General features: G+C 36.4%; 1 protein-coding gene across 1 annotated transcript in view; it reads right to left on the bottom strand.

Moving 5' to 3' along the window:
- EYS (eyes shut homolog) overlaps window positions 1-19,978 on the bottom strand; it is an 852,398-nt gene that overhangs the window by 20,362 nt on the left and 812,058 nt on the right. Inside the window, exons 44-47 of the mRNA XM_032683211.1 lie at window positions 16,490-16,656; window positions 16,169-16,313; window positions 10,595-10,769; window positions 3,534-3,706 (exon numbers count right to left, since the gene is read on the bottom strand). Of these exons, the coding sequence (XP_032539102.1) occupies window positions 3,534-3,706; window positions 10,595-10,769; window positions 16,169-16,313; window positions 16,490-16,656 (660 nt within the window). The remainder of the gene's footprint in view (window positions 1-3,533; window positions 3,707-10,594; window positions 10,770-16,168; window positions 16,314-16,489; window positions 16,657-19,978) is intronic.

The following is a 19,978-nucleotide window of genomic DNA, read 5'->3' as shown; positions in this document are numbered from 1 at the left end:
AGGGTTTTAGACTGTTTCTTCTCCCTCAGGAAGAATCATCCTTGACATTTATCTTGGCCACTGTTTCTAAGCATAGTAGTCACACTGATGTCAATAGGTCTACTACATACTTTCAGGAGAATTAAACAACTGGGTCCTTAGAGACTTCTTCCCCTTCAGAAGCCCTTTGAGAGATCTAAGTACAAAGATATTCATTAATACAAGAATAAACTGGAATGTGGTGTGCAAAGTCATGCAGGAGACTCCTCAGACAAAGTACTGGGAGCTGGAACCTCTTATTGCTTTTGAACACTGTGTATTAATGAAATACTTGAATTATGTGCTGCTCCTGGCTGAGGCTTCACTTCTTAACCAGAAGACAGTTTATACAGGTACTTCAGTTGCAAACTTCAAATAAAATGAACAAAATATTTTATTAACATCATATTTTGGTGTTGTGGAAAACATAACTACTTTTAAAAAAAACTCAGAATAAACTACTTCCCCCATACATCTAATCTTTGTGGTTATGGGAGTGCTAACTAAGAAATAACACTGTGCCAGATCCTGCCAATGTTTGGTTGTCATTTATGTCAGGAACTGGGCTGTCTTTGCTGTGTTACTGTCATAGCTGTGACCTTTTCAAGCCAGTGGAACAGCATTCTTTGCTGTTTCATGTGCCACCAACGTGAAAGTGGTTTGAGTCCAAATGGCAATGTTAACACTAAAGAATCCTGCATTAATCTTCCATTTCCTTCCCATTTCATTACAACCACTTTTATTTCTGAAAGTATAAATTAATAATTTTTTTTGTTTCTTTACACCAATGTTAACTCTAGAAACCCAACACTCTTAAAGAAGCATCTTGTCTTACGGGTGTTAGTGGGTTTGGTCAACATAGTACACCCAAGAAGTAGAGCTTTATATTATTCTTGAGTAAGTGTATTATCCTGCCTTGCCTGACAAGGCTTTGTTTCTTGAACCCATTCAGATCTAATTTACAACCCTCTCCATTTTTCCTAATGCTCCTTATGGATGCTTGCTTTTCCAAAGCTGGTCTTAAATTTCACAGGCATCTTCCTACCTGCTAAACCTCTTGATCTTTCTTCTGGAAGAGCAAGTCCTGGCACCTGCTTTGGCAAGTTGAACTATACTATGAAATATTTGCTCTCAGCATTTTAGACTACAAAATACCTGTGCACTACTTGCTGAATAGTAATAATTAGTTGATTGTGCAGAGCCTATAGGAAATGCAGAGTAATTGAAACTGCTACCTTCTCTTCATCAACTGGATTGATTCTTCTAATTCCTCTAAAATACATGATTTAACAAATATCTTACTGCAACCTCCTGAGAATATTGCTCAGTATTTACATTTTGACAATGATCATTGTGAGATGATCAAGCAAGCACTGTGAATTTCAGGCCATACGTGTCATGACAACTGTGTTAACTGACCTTGCTCTCCCTGGGTTTAGTGTTGTCCTAACTTAGTTTTCTAACTACTGAACACTTGTTAGGGCAGCTCAGACATCTAAAGTTTAAGCATAATGTGCTGTATCTCTGTGCTGACAGTCTTTGCATCCTTGGTGGTTTGAGTTGATGCTCTAAGCAGGACACATCACAGTTAAGAGCAGTTTCATCTTCATCTGTACATATGCTTTCATCTCTCATTTCTCATGTACATAGTTCATAAAGAAACTAGAACATTTCTAGTGTTTTCTAAGCACATAACTGTTTGATTATTGCCAGTTTGTGCCTAAGTGCCCTTAATATTTGTGTTCAGAGTACTCTTCTGTGTTATTGTGGTTCTACCCCTACAGCCCCATTTACTCACTTCACCTGACTTGTTCCTGTGCAATCCATACTGTTGTATTGTATTTACCAGTTGCTATTATTTGGTGAAGCCCTCTTTGTTATTCTACTCTGCTTCTTTTTTTGCCTCATAAATCTCTTCTCTCTTTTTTTCATACTTTTTTCCTTCCTTCTTGCACATTCATTAGTCTCCATCATTTAATTGCCCTTTGTTTTCTCCTGGACCCTTTGGCTGTTCATTGCTCTCTGTCTCTTTTTCTTTTGGCTCCAATAACCACCATTAATCTAGAGATAAGATATTCAATCTTGATAAGAAGCTGTTTTTTTAGCAATTCGCCACCCACTAAAAGAGCAAACTGCTCTTTGAAAAATCTCATGATAATTCATTATTCTACCAGAGTAAGGTGAAATACAGGGCAAAGAGTTTGGTCAGGATCCATAGTCCCTATTCATAAAAACAAACAGTCCTTTAAATAAAACAGAGGAACCCTCTAATGTGTTTACCAGGTGCAGGAATTACTAAAAGGAAGACAATTTACAAGAAATACAATTTTCTGTTGCTCAGATATAAGCTATTTGTACTGATAATAGTGCCCATCATAAGAAGATCGAAATCTATTCTGAAACCAGAGCACAGGAGAGTTTACCTGATTAATTACCTGCTTTATGTATAGCACATGTCCTGGTGATCAGTATCCTGAATCTCGATGGCATTACTTTTGAAAACCTCACTTGAAATGAGAATTCAAAGTTGAAAAGTTCATAGGAAGAGCCTTGAACAGCTTTTGCAGCAGAGGCAATAAAGCAAGCATGTTCTTACAAGGAATAAGGAATTTAACAATGACTTTCCAGAAGCTATATTCTTTTTATTTCAAAATGTAATGAGATTTAAAAACTATCCATCTATAGTGTGAGGACTGCAAATCAGGTCAGATGCAGTTCAGCTTCTCAGTTTTGTGCTTGCAACTGGCACAACAAGGGAGGCTGGACCTTGACAAGCAGTTTGGAAAGGGGGCTATTTAATAGTAACTGGAGTTCTCCAAAAGTTCTGCAGAGAGCTTCTCAAAGGAAAAACATAAGCTTGTACAATATTAACATGAATCTAAGAGCTGTGAAATAGAGGGTGTGGACTGTACTGCATTTCCTTACACTCAAAGCACACTTTGAGCACTCACAGGAAAAGTCCCTGAGCTTGTAGCACATGTGTTTCCACATTGTTGAATATTTATTTGTGTAATCTCTCAGAGAAGAAGACAGACAAAGGATTCCTAGACATAAGGGTAAGAAATACAAAACCAGGAACCTCTCCATTAGCATCAGTAGAAATTAGATAAGGTCCCAGATGCTTCCCCCTTCTGCAGTAGTACTGAGCTGTCAAGTGTATTTCTCATCATACTTCATTATGGTGAGCTTGGCAATTGAGCTAAGCACTATAATATTTCTCTGTAATGCTTCCTGTCCCCTTGGAATCTAACAAATCATGTCCATGCTGCCTGTGAATGTGGTTGAATGATTTGAAAAAAATGGAAGGAACAAATGGTGTTAAAAATGAGCAGAGTAAGAAAACAATATCTAACAATTCATAGCTTTAAATTACTTCTAAATTCACTTTCTATAAATAAAATCTATTTTGTACTTTATATCTCTATGTCACATTTAATTGATATATTGCAAAATACTGTGATTTTACATCTATGCATTATCCCATAACTGTACAATGCACTATCCTTTTGACATACCTTGTTCACAGTAGGTACCAGTTGTTCCAAGAGGACAGTGACATGTGTAGCCATTAGGCAGTGGCACACAGGTACCACCTTGCCTACACAGATGTGGAGGATCATGCTCAGGTTCACATACTGACACTATTTCTGTGCAAAATGCACCTTTCCATCCAGTGAGGCAGTCACAGCTATGGAGGGTAAGTGAAAGGGAAGAATTCAATGTTTTTATCAAAAGAAATCAACATGCCAGTAGCAATCTAATCAAGATTTTCAAGTTTGGATAACTGTATTTCATAATCTGATCCAAACTGGTTAACAGAAAAGTTCCTCATTTAACTTCTTTGTATGTTCATTTTATTATAAAAGAAAAATGTTCTTAATAGGAAACATTTTATTTTGAATCTTAAGGTTACAATATTAGCATCTGTTTAAAAAAAGGGGGTTGTACCTTTTTTTTTTGTTGTGTGTTTTGCTCTACAAATAACTGAAAAAGGCCTTGGCTTCATAAATTAGGAGGAGTTAAAGTGGACATTCAAAGGGGCAAGGTAAGCAGCAAAGAGCAACCACAAAAATAAAACCAGATATTAGCATAAGTGAAAATGCTACCAGTTTGAAATTTTAACTACTAACAGGAATCTGTCAGCAACTGCCTTTCACTTATTAATTTGCTAAATTCTTATAACTGGCACAATAGAGGTAGGTTTGTTGAAGCACTTGATGGAAAAAGGATAGTGGATCTGGCCATGAAAGATGTGGCAATCTGAATTTCATGTATCTATGATTGTAAATCTACACCATAAGCAAATTTTCTAAACAGACTGAATCATTTTAATTGTTATTGTCTGCTGTTCTTTATGCCTTTCTTTCATCCAGGCCAGGGAAACAAACAAACAAACAAAAAAAATCACACATCTAAATTTAAAATCAGTATGAATTTTATAGGAATTTTTAAATACAGAATACACTTAGCACTTAAAATGCCCTCCTTACAAAAAAGTTAAAATGAAATATGTATTTTAGAATTTAGTAACACTTTATGATAAAAACATTGTTTTCCTGAATAAAAGCACTTATGGATTTTTTCTGGAAGGTTTCTCTCTCAAGGCTAAGAATGAAAACTCATATATTTTGATTGATTCTTAGCCAGTGTTTGGGGTTTTTTTCTATGTGCAAAGTCTTGACTTTTTCTTTGAACTCACTGAGCTACATTTCCTCCATTAATCACCTCACTGCTTCTGGATAAAAGATAATGAGGAGCCTGTGAAAATTCTGTTTCACCAAACCTTCAGATCAGACAACAACATGTAAACAAAACCCAGCTAACAAACTTTTCAGAGTGATAAACAGCTATTTGGAATGAAGGGGAAAAGAGGACAGGACCCTGCAAAAGCAAAAGCACCTCAATTCATCAAAATCAGCATCAGAACGCTTTCTGTCTCAGCTGTAAATGTTATGCTTTGAGGCATGAAAGCTACCGAGAAGGGGAAGTAATTTAACTCCTGAGTGCAAACAGCCCCTTCCTTGGGCTGTGAGACGGTGCTTGGAGCTGAAGCTACTGCTGTTGGGCAGCGTACATGAGGGTTCTTCCCCTATCTCTTGCTCGAGTATGCATATGTCTGTTTAAATTTCTTTTAATTCTTGTGTTTCATGACCTAGCAAAAGTTTTTATATGAGTTGAAAATTATTTGCACAGAGCTGAACATGTTTGCTGGCCTACAGTGGCAATGGTCTGTGAACAAACGAAACCCATGTAACAGTCCTAAGCAAGTTTGACTGGTGTTGAGAAGTTTAGATCCAAAATTTCCTAATCCTCAGAGGGATAGGAGAAGAGGCAGCATGTCAAATCCTTTCCATAATGTGGCCTGCCATGCTGGTCTAGTTTATATCTTGGTTATGGTTGCTTATTCTTTTTCGAGACCAGGAGAACCTAATAAGCTTGCAACATCACTAATGCCTTGACTCTCAGGGATTTAAAGACTAATTTTGAATCACAGAATACCTCGAGTTGGAAGGGACTTATAAGGATTTTTGAGTCCAACTCCCTACTCCTTGCAGAACTACCTAAAAGTAGAGCATCATCCAGACACTCCTGGTATTTCTTTGGCATAAGAGGCAAGATTCATTCTGAGATCAACAGCTAATTTTACATTACATTAGGTGCCCCCAGTTGCCTTCCTATGGGTATATGAGAGAAGCAGTTTGACATCAGGGAGACAAGTTTCTGATGGACATCACTGAATGCTCAAGTTTAGGAAATGGGATCTTCAAGTAGCTGCCTGAGCTCATTTGCTAATCAGTGGGTTTCCAGCTGAAACAGTCACAGGAACTGGAGCACAATCCATCCTACAAAACAACACATGCATGACTAATGATAAGGTCCTACATTCATTTAATGCCATGGGACTAATTGTATCTGCCATCTGATACGCAGTGTATCTGAGAGATGTGTCAAGCTAGCAGATAAAACAGAAGAACTGCAGAAGATTTGTGCTTTTCTGGACATGTTGTGAAGACCAGAAAAGGTGTCCCAGGACCTGTGCCATTAGAATGCCAACATTTAGACAACTGTAAAGGTTTGGACCCCCATTGATTGTGATGGGATCTTATATGCTTAGCTCAGCTGGAGATACTCTGAGTTTATATGTCTTAGGAGCTAAATGTTGCTGCAAATACTTCCATATTTTCAGCTTTTTGAAGAACATGGATTAAATTAATTCTTCTATCCTCCAGTTTCACTAGAACAACTGCCAAAATATCTCTTATTTTTTAATAAAGCATGGTTTTAGGTGGAAAAGTGTAGAAAGTCTTTCATATACAACTTTAATAGTGTGTCCGAGAACAAACTGGATAACCTTGAATCCTCAAAGGACTCTTATGAAGTACACACTTAATAGGGTGTACTTCACAGCATGAACATGGCAGTCAGCCAGTTCAGGAAGCAAGAACTCTCAAATTCACATATCCCAGAGAAATATAACAGAAGTTCTCTTTCAATTCTGGAAATTTCAGGTACCATTTCAAGTTCTGAAATATTTGTATTTAGGAAGTTCAAGGATAGTTTAATTTAATGTCTTCTTCTTGTTGTTGTCTTGCCAGATTCTTAACAGTGTCATGCACTATTCATAGAATGGTTTTCTGAGTTCAAAGTCCCTTACAAAAGCCAAAATCAGATCTCAAACAAGTAACACACTTTCTACATAAGGAAGGTACATAATAAGTGTATGTCACTGTTGGTTATGGAACAAAACATAATTTTTTTTTAATATAAAAATTCAGGCAACATTTAAAAAATTATTGAAAAGTAATCTTATGTTACAAACTATGTAAGAAATATTGTATATTACTACACAAAATCCTAGTCAAACCAGAAGCATTTCTCAAACCTTATAGGGAAATAACTAAAGATTCTAAAAGATTTGTGAAGAATTGGAAAGTTTGCTTAATCCAGTGTGCTTTCCTAAATTAAACAAAAATTATTTTTTTATTAAATATAGAAAATATCATGTTTAAAATATCATTCTCAATGCTAACAAATACAGAACTTCCTATAGTTATGCAAATGTGGTGTCAAATCAAACAAATGAGGAGAAGTTCAACTCTGCATATTCTGGTACCTGAATTTAGGAGTCTATACGTAAAATGGGCATGTAGTCGATGGAGATCAGAGGCTTCCTTAATTTATCTAATTAGTTAAAACAGCTTAGATCAGATAGATATTTAGTGCCATCTGAAACTCCCTAGGGTACCCTCTAATCACTGTTCCAGGAAGAAATGACACATTTCTTAACATGATGTGGTTATCTCAGATATTGCAGGACATCTCGAATTTGTATCAGCATATACTGGCCACCACATCAGACTACCAAAACTACTGCAGGTTTCTGGACACAGTTCTTAAATTTGTATTGTATTGGAAGTGAAAAATACTGAGCAAGGGAGTAGATCTCTAAGTAAGAGCATTAACAAAAAGCAGTCCATCTTTAGATTAGAAGGTAAAACTGGAGTCTGAAGAAACTGAGATTGGAAGGGGATTAACCGTATTTAAACAAAGAGAACCATGGAATGGAATTTTTAGATAGCAAATTCACTCCCCAAAATAGACACTTGTATTGTTCTAAACCACAACAATTAAATAGCTAAACGTCTTTTCCCTTACAAACTATAAAAGTATGTCCTTGTGTTAAATATTGATTCTGTCCTTGCGCTGAAAATTTGTTCTAATTGAATCTAGCCTAATAATGAGACTGCAGCAGCTCATTTTATGGGATGCACCTCTGCCATAGAGAGGTATGATTTAACTTCCTAAACCTGAGTGGCTGATGCTCTTTTAAAGCTATAGAGTACTGAGAAACCCACATGAGGCTTGGAGATACAACAGAAGACTTATGCAAGTCCTAAGCTCTTCTGAAGCAGTAGCTGATCTCTGAACAGTCTACCCAGGGGTATCTAAAGTGACACTACGTGCTTACATTTAGCAAACTCAATCCTCTCCATTATGTCTGATGTTCTGCTCAAAGTGTACACAAGGGACACTTTTTCTCTTACTTCATGAACAAACCATTGCTGATAATGCAGTTGATATGATAACACATCACAGACAATCTTTTTGTGTATAGTTTTCTATCTTATATGATTCTGTGCCATAAACAAAATAATGGGGAATACTATTGTCCCTTGAACAACAGATTCTTCATTTTATTATTCTAATATTTTCCCTTTATTTTATTAAAACATAGCAATTGTGCTCTGTTGCTGACCAGAGTGTAAAATTTAATGCTGTGTATTTCTAGTTTTATTTAGATCAAAGCATTATCCCTATAGTAACTGAATCTACAGCTTAGCAGCACTGCACAATTTCTGGCAGGGTAGTGAAAGCAGGACATAAAAATAGCTCAAAACAGCAACAAAACACTCTGGAGAGATCTCATTTCAAGAGAAAAAAAATATTTGAATGCAAATCCAGTTCCCTCAAGGACTCTGCTCTTCAAAGGAACACTGATGATTTTAAAAGAGAAGGAAATTCCCTCTGAGAAAATATGAGATGGTATTGACAGCTACTATGCATTGATAGAAATTATATGTAAGCTACATCCACACCTCTTTAGAAAAGTTTCACTTTTTTTTTTGTGAGAGGAAAAGGTGATCATTACTGATATGTGCGTGCACATACACATAGTATGTGAAGACCTAGATGTCTGAAATATGAAGACAGAAATATAATTCAGTAGTAGGTCACCACAAGTTAAATACAAACAAAAAAACCTAGAAAAGACAAATTACAACCCCCCAATGCCCACAAATTTTAGAACAATCCCTAAACTGATCTGTAATGCAAATTATTAAACTGCAATGATGAAAGAGAACTCTGCCTATAATATCAAACTTACAATATTTTCATGTCACCAGCTGCCACTCTAACCTGCCACCTGCTTCCCAAATGTGCTCTAGATGCTGATGCTGGTGGTTCTGTGTCCCTTATAGACATTAAGGTGTCTGAGCATGGCTGGGTAAATTGCTGCAGCAAGGATTTAGGTGGGTGAATGGAAGTGTCATATTTCAGCTGATATTTATGATACTTATTTTTCTCTTGAAATTTTAGTTTCGTATCTCCTCTAATATGCTCATAAGTGTAAAGAGGACCATTATTCTTTCTTATTCTTTAGAAAAATCAAAGACTGTAAATGTAAGGGTTTAACTGTGGAAGGATCGTGCAAAATGCAACAGTTGGGACATACTGCAGTGCAGCAATTGGAAAGCAATCCCAAATTATATCTTTCAAAGCATTTCCTTCATTACTGTATTTAAGAGAATATAAATATGCTCATAAGGGGAATGGGGAGGGAACTGCATGCTGAATTTCAGGGTCAGTTTTCCAAATTTCAGTACAGCCTTACTAGCTTTAGAAGCACTAGTTTTGTACTGGTTCTCTTACAGGTGAAGATTTTTGTCACGACAGGAAAACCAATTACCATATAATTCTCTCTCCAATACAGAGTCAAGTAGATTATTTTTAGCTTGACAGGTATGCAAACTTTTTTTCGTAGCACACAGAAGGACAGGTCTTTGTTGTTTTAAGAAGCATCATGCACAGAGGCTCCACAGTGTGAAGCCTGTTTTTTCATCCTCGTCTATCTTGTTGTCTACAGCGTTTTCAGTCAGTGCCTTCAGAAGTTTTAAATCAGCACTTTTCTCTTTCTAAAAAGATGTTGCAAATGTGTGTAAATAAATGAACACATGTGAAAGCACAGGAAGGGAAGCAAGTATAATTAATCTTGGCAGATACTTTTAAAATAAAAAATTGCTCGTCAGCAAAGGTTTTACACCTGCGTTACAAAGTGTTTGAAAACAAGATTTATTACAATGGAACAATTTATTACAATTGTTGTGTTGACACACAACAATTTGGAACTGCAAATGTACTTCGTTCTTTACCATGCCTTACACCTTGGGCACTTAGATCCGTCTACATTTAGTGACAAGGCAGGAAAGACCACAGACTTGTCTTCTGGGCAAGCTGTCATTGCTATCACGTATTATTCCATAGATCAACCATGTGAACAGCTTGTCTGATGAACTGATGTAGTTCAAACAATGTTTGAAGCTCCTACAGGTTTAAATTGTCTCAGAAATTTCTGATGTCAGGCAGTCAGTGGTCTACTCCAGAAAAGGGGTTCTTATGTGAAAATACTGATTTCCAGGGAACAGAAGTCACCTATTTTTGCCTCATCAACCACATTCAAACATTAGGACAGTCAAGCTCTCCTCTTCACTATTTCTTCTCTGCTACCTTGACTGCTCATTTGTTTTAAAAAACTGTCACACCTAGTTCTACCCATGCATTTCATAGTAAGTCTGGATACCGGTCACTTCAGTAGAGCAGAACCAGTCCATCTCTTTTTCTCTCTTTCTCTTTGTTTCTCTCTTTCTCTTTCTCTTTCTTTTTTTCTCTCTCTCTTTCTCTTTCTTTCTCTCCCTTTCTATTAGTGTCCTTCTATTATCAACACACTAAATTACCATAGTTATTAGTCTAGAGATCAGTCTATGCTGTACTCTAATATATATATATATGTACTTACTAAACAGTAGAGCCCTTTTCTATGCACTTCCCACCATTTCTGCATTTTATTAAACTGCATGGGGAATCTTTACATTGTCCAACATTGCGACCAGAATTGGGGTGTCCTTCTGGAGTGCCTGGTGATTTAAACCCTTGATTGATGCTTGTACGAATTTGAACATCAAAAATGCAACCTTAAAAAAAGAAAGAAATCAATGAAGTTTAAAACAGACATAGGAAGTTAAACCAAACAAAACAACAGGACAGTGGAGAGTCTGCTCTCCTAGTGGTGTCACAGAATAGTTAGCCTAACTTAATTCATCAGTATTTCTGAATCATATTTATGGATCCATGTGCTAATTTATATCCTGCAAAACTGAAGCTGATGCCATATAGTATATCTTTTTGGATCAAATCCTAAGTAACTTTTCAAAATATACACAAGCATCCAAGTGATGTAAAGTCACATTTAAAGGTAGCCCTAAGCACTTTAGAGATGCTACCCAGATATATACGTAAATATATATACAAAAACTAAAAATCAGGTTTTAAACCACTTTAGTTAAACTAGTACAGTAATGTATTTGGAAATGTTCATACCTTTCTAAATCTGATTTATACAATTTAGCTGAGATATAATGAATTCCCACAGTGTCTGAAATCTTGAGAATAGTAGCTATTCAGCAGTGCATGCTGGAGGCTCTCTGCTTAATATTAAAATCAGGGACAGGACATGATATGGAGATTGCAAGTAACTGTTACACTGTTTTTTAAAACATCACTTAATGTGAGTTTTTGTATGATTCACTGAAATCACATAAAAAAAGACTTGCACCTGAAAGACCCAATGAATATCCAATAGGATTTTTTATAGTCATATACTTTGTATAAGTAATATCTATAGCAAGATCACTAATTTAACCACAGTTAGAACAATGTTATTAAAAATAACTTTCTTATACAGGCTTTTCCATATTACACAGATTTTGTAGTTCTGTCTTTATTGACATATAACTGGTTATTCAGAAACTCATAATAAACAATATAAAAATAGCTTAATTTGATGATTATTTTCAATCTTTGTATTATTGTTCTTTCCTGTTTACAGGGTTGATTTTTAGGCCACCTTATGCTTGGTAAATCCTAACTAATGTTTCATCTGTTTATGAGCAGTAGATAAAGCATGTTCTGTTCTCCTGAGTCTTACTGAAGTGCTAAGAAAAAGCAGCCCAGAGCTCTGTGTAAACAATGGAAAGCACAGTGAGTCCCCAAGGACTGCTAAGATCATCATGGAAAATAAACTGGCATTTGTGTTGATGACTAATTTAACTGTACCAACCACAGTTTAACTGTGCCATCTAGGTTGGAAACAGTTCTTGAGCACTGGAACAAAGCAAGTAGTAGGTACAAGAGTATTTTGGCCCAGCTTTGTAAGTTCAACAGAAACTTTTATTTAATTTCCCTATTTTTTTCTGATTCTTAGTCATGGGGATGCATATGAAGGAGTCAGAGCAGAAATTTGAGCCTGTTGTAGCACACACTATACAACCTTCTGCAGAGGGATCAGCTGACCTTGTCTCTGACCTGAATTCCCTTTACTCTGCTAGTTCTGGGCCCCTTTTAATGAGAGGCTGCCAACTATTCTGAATAATGGAGAGGTTTTCTGACAGAGCCAAGTTTGTGAGAGGAACTCAAAAGAAGCTTCTGAGTTTGTGAGATAAACTTAGTGAGATTCTGAAGATCAGAGTTTTATGCAATTAAACTGAAAACAGACATCAAGACAGTGCACTCAGAGATTATACACTACCTTTTTGTTTGTAATCTTTTGTCTTCGGACTCCTTAGACCACACTTGGAGCTTCCTGTCAATGACTTTTTTTATTTTCAATTTATTTTATAGCTTTCAGCCCAGTCAAGCAGAGCTCACAAACCACTAAAGAGCCACCAGGAATGGATTAAGGAAACTTCAGAGATTATCATAAGAAATATGAATTCATTACTCAACTTTACTTTTTTTTTTTTCTGATATATCTTTATAGTTCAAAGAATTTTTTCTAAAATTTCTCACTAGTTTCCCTTACTGCTTGTAAACACTTGACACTAACTTGACAAAAAAATGCACAAAGCAAGCATTTTCAAGAATATGTACTAAAAATGCAGTAAGAGAACTGACAGAAATAGATACATGGATAAAATCTTTTCTATCTGAACACCATACTGAATTTACAGATGTCTAAAATTGTACCTATCCTAAAATGCTTTGTTTTCCCCCCGTTTTTCTTGATTGGTTGTGAGTGGGGTGTTTGTCTAAAAGAGAAGATGGCCCCCACAGTGACTCTCAGGACTGCTCTGAGCTGTGACTGAAACACCCAAAGGGCCTCTGTGCATCATACCAAACTGTGATGGAAGACATAAGACTGACTAAAAGCTAGTTCAGAACTCACTTTCCTTCTATGACATCTGCAATGCAGGAACAAAAAGATAAGTAGTCTTTACTCTGGCAGGTTTGCAATATATTCTAGTTTATCATGAACTTAAACTTTGACTAAAAGGCTACATTTGTATCTATATGGAACTCAACTGTGCTTTGGGTTTACTTTCTCTTAAATAAAAGTACTGCAGCACCTGGAATTTTATTTACTTCTTTTGCAAAATATGAAGAAGTGGCTCAGTCAGCATGAAAGAGGTTCTTCAACAGTTCAGCTTTATGGTAACAGCTTCTTTTGCCTATTTACTCCTCCATTTAACAGTATTTGCTGTCAAAGAACAGATTACTTCCATAGCTATACTTCATCCTACTTACGAACAGGACCACGGGAACAACCAGTTGCTCCTCTCTTTGCTCCTCACTTATTTCTATATGCAAGCCTTGGCTCTCCATCAGTTACATCCATGGCTGGAGACTACATCCTGTTGTCATGGTAGCACAGAGCATGAAACATCAGAACTCTTCCTGACACCAGATTTCTTTATACCTCTCTCAGAGATGGGAGGTTTGGAAATTCAGCTGTAACTTCCAGCTTTTTTCAAATACTTATCTGTCTCACTTTGTGTGAGTCATTGGGTTGAGTTGTGCAGACCTTTGAACACAATGTGGTTGGTTTTATACTCCCACTTCAGATTGTTCATAATCAGCAGGCTGAGTCTCTTTGGCCGCAAGATTTGCAACTACCTAAAACCCACATTTGACTTTTTAGAGCAGCTGCAGTGTGCTCTGCTACACAGCTCAGAAAACTCTCCAAGGTCCCTTAATTACACTGTTATAGGAAACGAAAAAGAGCCAAGCATTTAAGTAAACCATCCTACCATCCCATTTACAGGCTCTTATAAACCCATGAGGAGCCTCAAATTCAGATGAAGCACAGAGAGCCTCAAACTCCACACGAACTTGGCTCCTTCATCTGAGCTCTACCTTTACTAGTTTCTTCAGCTTCTCTCAGGGGCTGAAAGAAGTTTTGTAAATTGCTTATGGTACCATCAAATGTTAATAAGCCGTTCAAAAGAGTCTATAGGTGCTGATCTCCAAATTTTCTAAATTTAAAATTCCCCAGCTTTTGATTATTAAATTACAGCTTATTACAGACATTTTCAGTTTCCTCCTACTCCATGGAAATTACTTGAAAAACTACTAAAGGCATACAAGTAAGGGAGGAAATGGTCTGAAACAGTATCTGTACAGAGTAAAAATTCTGAATTATTGCACTGGGGACATTTAGTCTGCAGCAGTAAGGCTGGCCTCAATGTTTCTTCATCCAATAGTGATTGCTTACAAAAGGAGAGGTACACTCTGGTATTAGAAGCAAAATGGTTTTAATAAATCATGTCTTTAAAAGCAGCCAACAGCAGTTTCCAAAAGTCTGAGTGGTTTAATCAACTGTGTGCTAGATAAATTTATCTTGACTGTCACTTCCAGAGTTCTTCTGTGAGTTCCCTACAGCTGCAAATTGACTGAAGTAAAATAGTTCAGAATTTTCTTTTATGTTGTTGGTATTGCAGTTCCCACTCTGGAGAAGAGCTAAGGAGGTTTATTTCTGATCCTGAGGATCCTGAGAGGTGAAACTGGGGAGATTCTGAGCTAGAAGAATGAATGAGATACTGACTGCATAAGAAAATATCATAGGATATTGGTCATAGAGAAGTGCAGATTCCTTGAAAATCAGTATGCCCTGGAGAACAGAGACAAGCTGCTGCTGGGAACTGGAGAATGGAATGAATTAGAAAGTATAATGGACTTACTATTCTGAATGTCAGGGTCAAAGAGTAAATTGTTTATGTGCTACACGATTGACAAAATTTTGTACTAAATGCTTCTTTTTAAAGAGTAAGAAAAATCAATAACTAGTACGGTAACAGTACATGAACTTTGATTTTTTTTTTGTTTTGAAAGATTATTCATACTGCATTTGTAGAAATTCAGCCATTAAAATACAGTTGCAAGTTTCAAAAGGTTTATGGCTAAAGTGAAGAACCAGAGATCCCTGTTGGTCACCCCTAACATTAACATGTCCATAAGTAAAGCCAGAAGCGCTTCACAAATATTGACCCAACTAAAATACTTGCACAAACATTAGGTTTTATGAAATGCCAATTTGCAAGCTGTTAAGAGGCTAGGATAAGTATAACTATACAATCCATACCTCCTGAAAAGACAGAGACAGCTGAGATATTAGTTAATATGACTTTCTGAGTGAACACTTGACCATAGGATATGAAATTGATTTTGAGGAAATTTCTATGTAAGAAAAAGAAGTAAGGTGATGGCTGGAAAACAGGTAATTACATGGTCTTAGTGCAGATAGGGTGTAGTAGCATATGAAAGTGAATTTTATTGCTATGCTTGTCTTTGATAATGTGCCCCCAGTTTTATAACTGAGAACTCAGACTTTGTTTTACTATTGCAAAATGTTTTCTTTTCGTTTGAAAGGCTTTCTAGTCCTTAAAATAAATCCAAGTTTACCTCACAAATATCAAGCACATTGTTTCTAAGGGAATAAGAAATGCAAATAAAGTGTCACAAACAAATCCTTTGCTTCATTGCTGATCTGGTAGGAGTTGAATTCAGATTTATACAAAGCTTCAAATATTAGTTTTGAGGCAGAAATTAGCATCTGCTAGATAAATATTCCCAAGAGGAATTACTTAGGTCCTGTCTGGAGACCTAGACCATAATGTTTGGAAAAAAAATCAGATTTCATGATGTCCTATCAGAAAGAAGGTTACAGCATGAAAGCTATTACCCAAACTAGCACTGCTAGTCACAGTGGGAGAAGAATCTAAACTACCTCAGGGAAACAAAGTCCTTTTGAAGAGATGTTGTAGAATGGGGACACATAAGAAGAGTTTATATAATGGAGAACTTCCATTTTTAGCAGAAACAGAAAGTATTAAAAATATTTAGTAAAGTCTGTTTTTGCATCATATTTCTTAGGCTATCATGATGAAATAATGAAAAAGCCACAGGAATTTCAGCCAAGGAAATTCAACAAACCCAATTTGTTTCCTGATAAGACAGAGATTTTATACCTTTCTTTCATTGGCAACTGAAACAAGCTAATGCATATTTTGAAAGAAATTGAAAATGGTGTAATCTTTACCTTGAAAGCCATTCTTAAATCTGGGTCCCTTTGGTAGGAGTTCTGGAGTATACTCACGGTAACCTCCTAAATAAAACTGACTGAAGACATTGAGTCCAACCAGCCTTCCAGGAGAAGTGACAGTTTTATTCTTCTGATCATCCACCTTTCAATGAGATATTTATATTTGTTACAACAAAGGAATTTGCCTTATTTAGGAACTCCTAATGAAGACAGTCCTCCCAGCTTTACAGAGACACGCATAAATAATTTTTAATCTTTCCATATGAAATGTGAAAAAATACAGAAAACACTTTCCTTCTAAAGGAATTACTTTTTTACCTTCAGCCAGCCTTTTTGGAGATTTCTGCCAAGATGAATGACATGAATATGGAGTGTCAGATCAAGTGCCTTGCTGATGATTGTTGCTGTGCCAGAACCTAGATTGTAGCTATATACCACTCTCCCATTACGGAGGCCTAATTCCAAGAAATCATCTCCATTCAGACCTGAAAGCACAAAAAAATAATAACTACTTATTCCAGGATTTAGTGAATACCAGTACATAAAATATTCTCCAAATCCACTGAAAAGGTAGCAGTTTAGAAAATTTTAACCAGGAAGGTTTTAAGCTTCTTAAGTATTTCTAATAATCTCTGCCTAACTTGTAATACTATTTCCAGTATTTTTGTGGATTTAAAATAGAAACTGCAGAGATTTTAAATATCTATAGGCTTTTTAAAGGAAGATCTTTTTCACACTGCAGTTAAGTTAGTGACATTCACAAAACCTGTTGACCGTGGTGGGTTTAGAAGTCATTGCTGTTCCCTCCCCATGGAACATGAATAAATTTTCAACTTTTTCCAAAACATAAAAAAAAATAAATTGAAATTTCAAGTTGCATGTGAGAACAGGCCTTGACTTAATCCTATTCCAGTATGCTTCCAGCTTTCACGTTAGGTACTTTAACAGCTTAAAAACTTGCGGACACCTGCTGCTGTGAGGCAAGGGGAGTAGCAGAGACATGTGCCTGAAGAAGCTCTAGCAACTTCTATCAAGCTCCATCTGTTGCCCTTGACTCAATAGCACCTGGAGACTTTGTTGTACCTGCCCCAGATTAGGGTGGCTCTAGGTTGTTCATTACTGGTATTTCTCTGGTCAGAACAGCCATATGCTTTAATTCTCTAAAGCCTTTCTAACTTTCGGATTAGAACCCATTAATTCCCAAATTTGAAATAAATAATTTAATTTCTTTGTATTTATATGATATATAAATATAATTGCAGTTTGTGTTTTTCAGTCACCATACTATAAAATCTCATTTGAAGGATTTTAAGTCTGACTTAAAGCCTATGAGTAAGAATTCAAGTCTTGGACCTCTTCCTTTTTGTCCAAGTAAACACGTTTTTACACTGGCATCTTTGAAGAGAATTCAATTTCTCATGCAGGCAAGAATGGAATCATCATTGTTTAGATGATCAACTTGTTTCTTCTTAGTAATCCCACCCTTTTACATATACACTTTGTACAGTAAAAGAACTGGGATAAAAAAAATGGTGAAGGCGAAGAATGTTCTCACTCTTGCATTAGAATGTCCTGAATTGAAATTCAAAGCCATCCATTTGTTTTTAGAAGTCTCATGTGAATTTGAGCAATTCAGTGCTCAATTTCATGCCTGCACACTGTACTTTATTTGATATTTTCTTCTGTTTTCATAAGGCTATCTCATTTTGTATTTGTTTCTGGGAAGGTCTCTTCCTATTTGTTCTTCCAGAATCATATGGTGACCCTCATTTCAAATGTGTCTTGATGCCTCTGCCTCAAATGCATGGGAAATTTGCTTCGTTTGCAAAAGATAAAACAGGCTTTTCCTCAAGAAACAATGATACCTATATTGTCCTCCCACTGAAGTTCTGCATACTGCTGTTTCACAGCCAGAACTGCCATATTCCCTTTATCTCATATTCTATAAATGAACATGCTGCATTAGCAATGTGGGGGGCAGGGAGTGCTTTTTCTATACAGAAGTTTGTTTTTTCTATACAGCATTTTGATGCAACAGGAATATATTGAAAAAGAAAATCTTATCTCAAGGACTGTGAATACACTGCCTCTGTAGAAAGTGGGCAGTTACACTCAGTTATATAGAACACAAACGATTCGTTTTTTATTACAATGGTTTGTTCATGACTGAATGAAATTCCATTACTTTCAGTTCCACTGGTGTGTTACCAGTGAAGGATTTCCAAACTGAAAATAACAATTCTTTTAAAAAAAATCATTACTAAAGTTTCTATTTTCAGCAATGTCTACAAGTACTTACATGATTTGACCTGCAAAACTAGAGGAAGCACAGTAAAGACAAATCATTATTTAAAATGCTCTCTGAATTTTTAAAATGCTTTTTTGGAAATCAAAGAAATGCAACAGTGTCAGGACTCTACAAAAATGATGTGGTGAAGATAGTCATAGAATCATACCCTGCTAAGTTGTCAGAAGGAACCTAGAAGATCATCTAGTCCCATTCCCCCCTGTCATGGGCAGTGACACCTTCCACTAGATCAAGTTGTTCAAGGCCTTATCCAACCTGGCCTTGAATACTGCCAGAGTTGGGACAGAACAATATAATGCTAAGAGTCTGCATAAATTAAACAGTTTTTAACTCTAACTATGTATTGGAACAGAATTTGATAGTAACTCACAGGAGGTTAGCCATGACATCGATGCCCGTGGTTTGGGCAGAGACAACAGTGGAGGGGAATCAGGTAGGGTGCAGCAAGAGAATGCTAACTACAAGAAATGGGATGAAATGGAGAAAGGGGAAAATGTAAATGAAATATTAAAAATATCTCCTTATAGCAAGATCATAGGCTACAAAACCCCTCACATTCCTCCTGGTGAGAGTGTTATTGCTTGGTACTCAGGAAATTGTTAGAACAACTACATCTGCTCTTGGTGAAGTAAGTGAAGTTCACTTGGTAAGAAACTGCTTTCCCGTAATTAAAATGTAGGGTGCTCAGTCTCCCCAGCCATTTAAACTAAGGAGAAAACAGCAATTTACCAACAGCATTTTACCAGGTACCTCACTGTTTTCTCTTTGCTAAGTGTTGCCCTCGGCAGGTGGGCTGCTGCCCATCCATCATTTGACAAGGGGATGCAGAAATGCATTATTACCATACTACAATGTTCACACACTCACACAAACTATATACAAGGCAACAAAAAGCCAGATTTCTGCCTGACAACTGCATAATAAGCCTGGAATGCTAGTAATTCTCATTAATAAAAATGACGCTGGTAAGATTCTTTTTTAAAACTCAGGTCAGCTAAATACTATTGCAAGACCTACACTCCACAATCACTCCCAAGGTTGCTGAAACATATCTGAATGTGATAGTTCATTCTTGTTGTTGAAAAGAATGTTCTAAAGATTCCTTTGTGTTTGCATTACATCAGAGCTGTGTACTATTCTTATAAAAATTTAGTGATGGGGACACTGGCTTCTGAACACTGTTTTCTGAAAGACTAGATGGAAATATTTTAGGTAACTTCAACTCTACACACCATTTCTACTCTGCTACTCAAAAAAGAAAGACAATATTTCCTCTGTCCACACCGATAAGTGAAAGGAAAAGCTGCCTGGGAGTGAGTGGTGACTCTCTCAGGGATAAAATGTGGCATATGGAGCGTTCGACCTAGATGTAGTTAAAATAGCATGAATATAGTACAGTTTTATAGTACAGGATTACATGTCTGACCATGTTTTGCTGAAGTTTGGAAGAAAACTTAGCAAAATCTGATTCACACAGACAGAGGCAGAGCTAAGTTTTG

This window comes from Chiroxiphia lanceolata, chromosome 3, assembly GCF_009829145.1.
Source record: "Chiroxiphia lanceolata isolate bChiLan1 chromosome 3, bChiLan1.pri, whole genome shotgun sequence".
Taxonomy (NCBI): Eukaryota; Metazoa; Chordata; class Aves; order Passeriformes; family Pipridae; genus Chiroxiphia; species Chiroxiphia lanceolata.
Note: the sequence above shows the minus strand (reverse complement) of the source record. Positions and strands in the feature narration are given on the sequence as shown.